Source organism: Gobio gobio (assembly GCF_949357685.1).
Source record: "Gobio gobio genome assembly, chromosome: 23".
Classification (NCBI taxonomy): Eukaryota; Metazoa; Chordata; class Actinopteri; order Cypriniformes; family Gobionidae; genus Gobio; species Gobio gobio.
In genome coordinates this window covers 26,486,669-26,497,843 of record NC_137119.1, presented here as the reverse complement: position 1 = coordinate 26,497,843, position 11,175 = coordinate 26,486,669, and the positions used below count along the sequence as shown (strand labels likewise).

The following is an 11,175-nucleotide window of genomic DNA, read 5'->3' as shown; positions in this document are numbered from 1 at the left end:
AGGCCTAACAGATTTTTGAAAAGTTAATTTGAACAGAGACTGTTCCTCTTCCATCATCATGAAGAACGAGAGTCACCACAAAACAAGAGTTGCAGCAGTGATAATTTATTTCATAAATTAATCTGAACTGAAAACATATGTCTGTATGAACTGAACAAAACTTAGAAACTGAGGAAACTATGGGACAAAAGGGGATTGTTCCATGAAAAAGAAAAAAAGTTAAGGCAATGGCTTCTTTGATGAGGTCTTGTTCAAGGACACATTTTGCAGATGCTCCGATAGTTTAGCTGCATCTGACGGTTTAGTTTTGGATGGGGTCATCTTGCGTTTGCGCTGCTTGACTTTTGGCTTCTGTAAGAAGATCATATTCAAAATGAGCATCTCCAATACATCTCAAACACACACGATTGGTGCACTGCTATCGGTTTACCTGCAGTTTTGACTTTTGAGGGTTATGTACTACAGAATGCCTCTTCAGGCTTTCCTGTTTAAAAAAAAAAAAAAATGTGTAATTATAATATAAATTATTAGTCATCTAAAATACTTGCCATAATAAAAAGGAAATGCTGACCTGCATAGCAAAAGCTTTACCGCAGCCTGCAGAAGGGCAAGTGAAGTCACGCTTTCCCTCATGGAAGACCAGAATGTGGTTCTGGAGGTTGAAGTTTTTGGTGTAGCTCTTTTGACAGCCTTCTCTGGAGCATTTGAACATGTGCCGCTCCCCAGAGTGAACGGATTGTTTATGCTTCTGCAAAAACCAGGCATTGTGGAAGATCTTCTTGCATTGATCACATGGCAGGGTTGCTGTAAACAAGAGGAAAAATTAAGCACAGAGGAACTTGCATTCAATTTGATTAATCAGAAGGACTTCACATATACCTCTGTGTGCAGTCTTTTTGTGCTTTTGATACTCGGACCAAGTTTTTCCTTTGAAGTTGCAGAACTCCTCACCGCATGGGTAAACTTAAATTTAGAAAAAAAAAAAGAAAAAAACCTTGATTGTTTAAAAGTCCGAAAAGGTTTTTGCCAGAGATTTAGGCACATTACCTTCATGCACCTTCCCATGTCGTTTTAGAGCTTTAGAGGAAACAAATTTGTTGTTGCATCCCTCAAAGTCACATCTGTCAGAATGAGCATGAGTAATGGGTCACAATGAGGGAGATGGAAAAAAAATAAATAAAAAAAAAAATGTATGGGAACTTAAAGCAACACTCACTCGAAGGGCAACTCATTTGTGTGTTCACACATGTGTATCTTCAGTTGTCTTTTCTTATGGAACGCCTTTCCACAGCCTTGATGGTTGCACTACAAAATATTGTAAAGACATTAAGGAAAGATTAAAACGCAAACATTTGAAAAAAAAATTAAATAAAAGAAACAAAATGACTCACCACATAATACCTCTCTTTGTGGTGGTGAATATGAGCAACATGGTTCCTCAAGCTGCCAGGCGTGGAGAACGCATCTGAACACCCGCTGACTGAGCACCTTTACCAGTTTTGATCAGCAGAAATGTGCATAAAAAGGGGCATAGTAAGGGCATTTTGTGACTGCATATAAAACCTCTGTGAGCAGCCCACCTAGATATAATTTGAGGCAACATATCATGCACAAACATTGTCTGGGCAGGCAGCTTACTAGGTCGGGCGAAAGGGAACAAGTGGTTCGCTCAGTTGAATCAGTTGCGTAAACAATTCGATACTGCCTCCAAAAAATAAATAAATCACATACTCTTCAGTAGGTACATATTTTGAATACGTACTTCACGACCAATAAAAAAAAAAAAGTTGTCAATGTCATCATGTGACCTACCAGTCAGTTGCTTCACCATAGATATACATAATAAAGGCTAGATGTCTCGTCCGCACTGCTGGCCAATGGAGGTCGACGTCCGCACCTGGCGGCCATCTTGTCACAGTCAGCTCGCTCATAACATTGTGTTTTAATGGTGCATGTACTTTTTAAATAACCATAACTTGCTCAATGTTCTACCGATATTCAAACTGTTTGGTCTGTTATAAATGTCAGATGTAGTTATGACACTGCATACTTATGAATAATTATTCATAATTTGTTCAAGCATCCAGAATTATAGCCACGTTAATAACGTTTGTAAGAAACCAAACCATTTGTAAATCCGTCAAGATTTCAACGAGAGCATTTGTATTTGTGCAGATCACTCACCTTACATCAGGTACCACAGAGCCCACCAGAAAGCTTGCCAGTGACAAGATGGCCGCTGGTGATTACGTTAGAGACTCCGCCTATTTGCTTCACTACCAGTCACAAATCCTCTCCCGTGGCCTCATGGGATAGTAAAGTGTCCATCGTATGCACACTTTAGAATCTTGCAGGAAGTAGATCCGGGTACTTTTTTCCCCCAACCATTTTATGAGTACTGTGAATTCAGACACCCTGTCATATAATGTTTTTCACCTACTATATAGTAGGGAAGTATGCGATTTTGGATGCAGCCCACTCGTTTGACGCCACCTACTGGCGTAACATACTACCCTGCAGAAATGTTCACTGAAGAGACTTTTTAGGGAGCAAAAGTCACTGGCATGATTCAGAATTTACACCACTACAAGATAAAATAAAAAATATGCATACATACGAAGTATTGATATCATTATGCAAATAATTTTGCTGTCTGTATGTGGACTTACAGGTAGGGTTTCTCGCCACTGTGGCTCAGTTGATGACGGGTGAGCTGGTAACGGGTACAAAAGCTCTTCTCGCAGTTTCCACAAGCAAACGGCTTCTAATGGATAGTAAATAAAATCACTTTTTTTAATAAAATGGTTCAGACCACCAAGTACAAAGATGAGCATCCAAAATGACAAGATTAACCAGACAAGATTAAGTTATTGATTGAGTTGCCACTCACCAGTCCTGTGTGTCTGCAGTAATGCACTTCCAACTTCCACAGCTTTGAAAACGCCGCTTTACAGTTAGCGAAAGAACAAATGAAGTGTTTATTCGGGTGTTGAATTCTTTCACCCATTCTAGTCGATTATAAACTGCTGCGGTCAGATGGTGGCAGGTCGGTCTTCGGCCCACAACAAAACGATTTAATTGAGCTAGGTTTTATTGTGAGTGGAACATACCAACTGAGTCCATTGAAAACTGCGACAAAAATAGACAATGGCGTCAAATTATCAGGTATCCTCTTAGCTGTCATATTATTTATTATTATGTATTGTTTAGCAGAATAATAATGGATGCTTTGGCTCACTAATAGTAGTTATCGCGCTTTCACAAGTAGATATGGCTTGTTCCTGATTTGAATAGATCTAACTGACTGTCACATGATTGGCGCACGACGTCGCGTAGTTAGGGCTCTCATTGGTTTATTTTTTATTTATTGTTATAAGAAAAATAAAAATTAAACCACAATAGTAACCTACATTAAACCATTTTTTAAATCTTACAAAATCAGGGATATAGCTAGAAATCTAAATAAATAATAGAATAGTGAACAGTTTCCAAACTTTCCCTGGTTTTTTTTTTATGTCTCATTGCTTTATCAGTATTGTTGCTTCTAATGATTTTAATAGCAAAATCTAATTATCTGAATTTGGCAGAATATATTTTTTTCTATCTGGTTATTTTTCACAAATGCACCAGCATCACGTGTTTAAAATGTTTATTTTCCATGGTGATTCACACATTGTAACACCTGATAAAGTTGTTCACCTTCACAGAGTTTTGATCGGGACTGAAGGTCTTTAGAATTGTCTGACAGAGATTTATGTGGATATTAAACCGTCAAGTGGCTCCATTCAAGTCTGTGTATGAATGTGTCTGTCTAGGGTGTTTAAAAGACTGCCTGGCTCCATCCATCATACACACACGTGGAAATTACTGCCCTAATTGTGGTTTATCAGCCTCCAAGAACAGCCCGCTGATATGTATGATTTACTACAGTCATGATTGCTCCTGTGTCCCAAGGTGATCGTGTTTTATTTCAAAGTGCTGCTTGCTGTAAACTATTTCTCATTTCCTGTTTGCTGCACTTTACCTGGAGGCAATGGGGGATTTGTTTTTCTCTTTCTCCAGCTTGGAATTACCTGATCCAGAACATAGTTATTCACATGGACATCATGTTTGAATGATTCACGGATAAACGCCCAAAATCTAACATTAAATAGTCCACAGTGAACGGCTTATAAACCTCTATTAAGCCCATCCAGACATTCAGCGGACATTCCTGCCCTATGGTCACCGTCATGCCTCTTCCTTCACATCATCCGGTCTTGCAGTGTCCCAACCCTCCACTGTTTGGGACTGATCAATAAAGCTGCCTCTATATCTCAATGGCCATGATCTGTCCTGATAAGCCCAAGCAAGCAAAAAGACAAACACCAGCTCACAGCCAAAATGGTGCATTGATGGTGATTGGGGAGTTATGCCTTCAGTCTCCCATTTGAGCCAATCTTCCTGATTTCACAACTTTTAGGAGGTTTCAAAAAGAGTCAGAGACTGTGGAGGGAGAAGACAATATAATGTCTAGTTGTATTATCTCTGTATTCCGTGTTTGCTTGTCTCCCTGGTTGAGAGAGGAAAGTTAATGTGTAACATGGGCAGTCGATATGGCTGCCGTGCTGCTTGATGGCCTAAATCTCTGAGTGTCAAACAGGTATGATTAAGGACCTCAGGACTTGCCTCTGCCCACTCTGCTCCATCCCCTTTCCCTCTTTTCCTCTCCTCTGTTTACTTTGATTAATTCAATCTATGAGTCAGAGCCTTGCAGCAATGTTGAGGAAGCTACTTTGAAGCTTGTCAAGCTACACTACAAACCACTGTACAACAAAACAAAACTACAAAACTAGATAAATACATTGAAGTTAAGGTGAATTGCTGTTAATTTATATCAATAGAATTAATTGAAATATGTTCCATATGAGAGAGAGGACCATCCAAATGCGTTTCAATAGCATTAATTAGCATTATACGCAATATATGAAAGAGAGGAACACTAGAACTAATAAAGAGCCATCCGAATGAACCGATTCACTAATAAATTGGACTAATACAACATTATGAGAGAGAGGATGAATTGGACTATCCAATGTTACATGAGAGTGTGGATCGTCCAAACGAAAAGATTCACCAAAATGAATTGGACCATTCAACTTTGCATATGAGACAGTCTGCACAAACTGATTCGATAGCATTATTTAGATCCTATGCTGCATATGACAGAGAGGACTGTTTAGGATGAAGCGATTCACTAGAATTAATCTGACTATCCAACGTTACACATGATAGAGGAGCGTTCGAAAGCGCCGATTCATTACAACGAATTTGTAATGTTACGTATGAGAGAGAGGACCATCCGAACAAACAATTCACTAATCAGACTAACCAACGTGAACTGATTCACTAGAATGAATCGGACAAACCAACGTTATGAGACAGAGGATGCGCCAATTTAGAATGAATCGGACTAACCAATGTTATGAGAGAGAGGACGAACCGTTTCACTAGAATGAATGTGGCTATCCAATGTTACATATGAGAGAGGAGCATTCGAACGAGCCAATTCATTACAACTAAATTGTAGTGTTACCATCCAAACAAACAATTGACTATATTAATCAGACAAACCAACGTTATGAGACAGAGGACGCACCAATTCACTAGAATGAATGTGGTTATCCAATATTACATATGAGAGAGGAGCATTCGAACGAGCCAATTCATTACAACCAATTTGTAACGTTATGTATTAGAGAGGACCATCCGAACAAGCGATTGACTAGAATGAATCAGACTAACCAACGTTATGAGAGAGAGGACGAACCAAATAACTAGAATTAATCAGTCTATCCAACGTTACACATGAGAGAGAGGAGTGTTCGAAAGAGCCTATTCATTACAAAAAAAATGTTACGTATTAGAAGGGAGAGCCATCCGAACAAACAATTCACTAGAATGAATCGGACTAACCAACGTTATGAGAGAGAGGGCCATCCGAACAAACAATTAACTAGAATGAATCGGACTAACCAACGTTATGAGAGAGAGGACGAACTGATTCACTAGAATGAATCGGACTAACCAATGTTATGAGAGAGAGGACGAACCAAATAACTAGAATTAATCAGACTATCCAACGTTACACATGAGAGAGAGGAGTGTTTGAAAGAGCCGATTCATTACAAAAAAAATTAATGTTATGTATTAGAAGGGACAGCCATCCGAGCAAACAATTCACTAGAATGAATCGGACTAACCAACGTTATGAGAGAGAGGACAAACTGATTCACTAGAATGAATCGGACTAACCACCCTTATGAGAGAGAGAGGACGAACTGATTCTCTAGAATGGATCGGACTAACCACCCTTATGAGAGAGAGAGGACGAACTGATTCTCTAGAATGAATGTGGCTATCCAATGTTACACAGTGCTGGGGGTAACGCATTACAAGTAACTCGAGTTACGTAATCAGATTACTTTTTTCCAAGTAACTAGTAAAGTAACGCATTACTTTTAAATTTACATCAAAATATCTGAGTTACTTTTTCAAATAAGTAACACAAGTTACTTTGTTTTCCCATTTATTGACTGACAGCTCTTCTGTCCTCATGTTGAGAGAAATTGGGAGTCCTTGTGTGTAAACATGATGATTATTGTAGTTCTAGACTAAATGTGTAAATCTCACTTGCACAAAAACAGATTCAGTATTCCTCAAAATAAAATCAGAGAAATGCAAAATCAGAACACTACGCAAACCTCCAATAATAAAATATGTTAAATAAAATAAATATTTTCATGCATTTAATCTCACTTTATTGACCAATGTACGTACTTGCTTCTGACCTTCGATGATTCAGTTAAACAATAAGCGAAAATCACTTTAGATTTTAGTTTGATCTGTTTTCCTCCAACCTGAGACCAGGATTGTTTCAATTTTGGTGTGAAAGGGCTTTTCCATTTGGCCAAAAATATAACTTTTTTGTCATAAAAAAAACAATCAAGCCCAGCCCATGTGAAAAAAGTAGCGCAAAAGTAACATAACGCATTAATTTTCTTAAAAAGTAACTAAGTAACACAATTAGTTACTTTTTGAGTTGTAATGCATCACTTCTCAAAGTAACTTTCCTCAATACTGATATTACATATGAGAGAGAGGAGCATTCAAACAAACGATTGACTAGAATGAATCGGACTACGTTATGAGAGAGAGGATGAACCGATTCACTAGAATGAATGTGGCTATACAATGTTACATAAGAGAACCTTCCGAACAAAATGATTCAATAGCATTAATTGAATTTTACACTTCATACCTGGTGGAGAAAACAAACAGCCTTTGGCTGGTTTTGACTGGTTTTAGCTGGTTTAAGCTTGTTTCCCAGCCTGGCCTAACTGGTGTTCAGCTGTTTTAGCTGGTTAGTCAGCTGGTCTCCTAGCCTGACCAGCTAAGATCAGCCTGACCATCTAAAAAAGTGTCCAAAACCCCTTTAAAACCAGTCTGCTAAACCTGCTATGACAAGGCTGGAAGACCAGCTAAGATCAGCCAACCAGCTTAGGCTGTTTTATCTGTTTTTCAGCAGGGATGACAAAGAGGCTTTAGGATAAAACGACTCACTATAGTGAATTAGACCTTCCAGAGATTTGGAGTTTTACATTCAAAAAACAGTAAAAAAAAATTAATATTAATACAGATTTACATAAAATACATACATTGAATACAAATAAACGATTGTGGTAATGTTGGCCTGTCTTTAATAAATCAATCTGTCTTGATATTTTAAGTGTTACAGTTGTAAAGTTTGGGCTCCCCTCATCAAAAAGGCTATCAACAACTTCATGGGGAAAAACACACAAAATATTAAAGATCCAATTAAAGATTGGACTTATTGCCATAGTCAGTGTTATTTGATTACTAACTTCCGCCATTCTCGCACTTTCGACATCTTCTTAGTGATCAATACCAGGGCAGCATGTCACTTGTTGATTGATACTATTGATTATGACCTCTGTGAGACCTCATCACCTTTATCCAAATCCCTACAAATATCTAACACCAGCACGATAGCAGAGGGAACAGGGCCAATGGATAGGTACAGCATACAATGAGGTTATCTAGTCGTCCTCACATTCTCACAGTCATGCTATGACCTCTCAGCGTGCCATCCTAATACTGAGGCTAATTCCCAGACCTATGTGTCCTCTGAGGACAGAATGAATAGACCATGCCTAAAAAAGAAAGAAGGTCAGATTCTGCCCCATAGCAGCTAAAACTAAATCAAGCAGTTCTACTGTAATGCAGAAGTGCTGCGTACAAATCATAAAATAAAAATGCAGTTGAAGGACATGCATGTGAGAACATCATGGAATTAAAGCTGGTTCTCATACGCACCCACACAGCTGCTGCGTATCTCAGTAACTGACCCTAATTGAAGCAAATATTGGGTGAAGTACTGAGGTGGGATGAGATAACATATTTGTCAGATATGCAGTCAGGCATTCAGCCACTCTGATTACACAGCACAAGTCAAGATAGAGAGAGGTGGTCCTCGCTTACACACCAAATCACACAAAGAACACCACACACACACAAAAGGCCCAGAACAATATTCAAGTGTGCATACTTCACTAAGCAGACAAATGTGTCAGCAAATGTGGATAGGGGTGAGCATGTTTTGTGATTTGGTCATGATTTGACTCATCACTTCACTCATTACTTGAAATTCTGAATAAAATTAGGAGAGAAAATTTAAACAGGCCTCGATACTGTCTGGTGTTTTCATATTAGCCAGTCTGCTATTTTATTGTAGTTTTTGAATAATGACAGTAGTACTTCCTTTTGTGAATAAGTCTTTATCAACCCATTGTATTTGTATTTGTATATATTATACACTATATTGCCAAAAGTTTTGGGATGCCTGCCTTTACATGCACATGAACTTTAATGACATCCCATTCTTAATCCGTAGGGTTAATATGGTGTTGGCCCACTCTTTGCAGCTATAACTGCTTCAACTCTTCTGGGAAGGCTTTCCACAAGTTTGAGGAGTGTGTTTATGGGAATTGTTGACCACTGATGTTGGACGAGAAGGCCTGGCTCGCAGTCTCCACTCTAATTCATCCCTAAGGTGTTCTATCGGGTTGAGGTCAGGACTCTGTGACGGCCAGTCAAGTTCCTCCACACCAAACTCGCTCATCCATGTCTTTATGGATCTTGCTTTGTGCACTGGTGTGCAGTCATGTTGAAACAGGAAGGGGCCATCCCCAAACTGTTCCCAATAAGTTGGGAGCGTGAAATTGTCCAAAATGTCTTGGTGTGCTGAAGCATTAAGAGTTCCTTTCACTGGAACTAGGGGTCCAAGCCCAACCCCTGAAAAACAACCCCACACCATAATCCCCCCACCGCCAAACTTTACACTTGGCACAATGCAGTCAGGCAAGTACCGTTCTCCTTGCAGCCGCCAAACCCAGACTCGTCCATCAGATTGCCAGATAGAGAAGCATGATTGGTCACTCCAGAGAACATGTCTCCACTGAGTCCAGTGGCGGCGTGCTTTTTGCTTTGCACTTAATAATAAGTTTTATTTATATAGCGCCTTTCCCAAGCTCAAGGTCACTGTATAAGAAAATAACACATACACAGCATCAATATAGAACATAGATATACAAATGTACAGTGAGAAAAAAGAAAGCAAAAAGAAAACAGCAGAACACTAAGCAGAGTAGGGTTGGAAATACTCTAAGAAAATATATGTTTTTAGACAAGATTTGAATGAGGCTATAGTAGCAGTGTCACGAAGAGTAAGAGGGAGAGAATTCAAGAGTTTCGGAGCCACACTTGGTTGCAGCTGCTTGGCCATGGAGCTAATCTGAAGGCCACACAAAGTTTGGAGGTCTGTAGCTATTGACTCTAAAGTTAGTGACTTCTGCGCACTGTTGCCTCAGCATGTGCTGACCCCACTCTGTGATTTTACGTGGCCTACCCCTTCGTGGCTAAGTTGCTGTTCCCAAATGCTTCCACTTTGTTATAATACCACTAACAGTTGACCGTATAATATTTAGTAGTGAGGAAATTTCATGAATGGACTTATTGCACAGGTGGCAACCTATCACGGTACCATGCTTGAATTCACTGAGCTCCTGAGAGCGACCCATTCTTTCACAAATGTTTGTAGAAGCGTCTGCATGCCCAGGTGCTTGATTTTATACACCCGTGGCAATAGAAGTGATTGGATCACCAGAATTAAATTATTTGGAGGGGTGTCCCAATACTTTTGGCAATATAGGGCTTGGAGCATGAATATATCATCATAACATGGCTATACTGTAGGTTTTCTTCCATAATCATCAAGATTTCCTCAATTAAGAACAGAGTGAGTTTAAAATGTAAACTTTAGTCTGATGTGCGCAAATAATTGGCTAATACAAAATATCATAATAATCAGTTCTGGATAGATTACTTACAAACTGTAATCTATTACTGAATACAAATTACATGATGAAAATAGTTAAAAACATAATATATTACATTACACATTTTAGGTAATATAATCTGATTACTTTTTTATTCCTTCTGACCTACTCATTTATCACATTGATTTGAATAGTATAATCTTGTTGCATATTATAATGTGAAGTACATTAAACAAATCAAACTGCATGGAGTTTGTAAATTGATGAAAAGCTAATACTTAACTAAATCTTGACATTTTAAAATTAAAAGATTTTTTTTTTAAATAAGATAGAGAAAAAATACAAAAAAATATTTGACTTGTTTATGCTGTATGGCCTCACAATTTTCCATGTAATTATAGCCAGCTAACACCGTTTTTGTGTGTGCAATTCCAGAAAACTGGAAGATAAGCAGTATATAAGCAATAGGCTTTTTAGAAAGGAAAATTTAAAAGGTAAAATCAGAAAGAATTAGTGAGAATCTGCCATTTTGTGATTATTAAGTAATCATATCATCAATAAAAGAGTAACCATACTCTGATTACGAGTATTTTAAAATGTAATGTAATCTAATTACAAGTATTTGATTTTAGGAATTTGATTACGTAATTTACATTACATAAATCATAAAATTACATATAATCAGTTACTACTCAGCACTGGCAATAATCTTGCCTGTCTGATTAATGCATTTTGATGTCAACAAAACTAACTAATTAATGTTTAATACACAGTCATG

The 11,175-nt window shown here is 38.2% G+C and overlaps 1 protein-coding gene across 1 annotated transcript; it reads right to left on the bottom strand.

Annotated features, from left to right (window-relative positions):
• Positions 1 to 219: 219 nt before the first annotated feature.
• Positions 220 to 3,007, bottom strand: gtf3ab (general transcription factor IIIA, b; the record flags this gene model as incomplete). Its single annotated transcript, XM_079806829.1, has 9 exons — positions 220 to 351; positions 431 to 484; positions 572 to 804; positions 880 to 963; positions 1,048 to 1,121; positions 1,217 to 1,305; positions 1,392 to 1,488; positions 2,670 to 2,764; positions 2,891 to 3,007. 9 exons carry the CDS (start codon positions 3,005 to 3,007, stop codon positions 220 to 222), a joined length of 975 nt encoding a protein of 324 aa, XP_079662955.1.
• Positions 3,008 to 11,175: the final 8,168 nt, after the last annotated feature.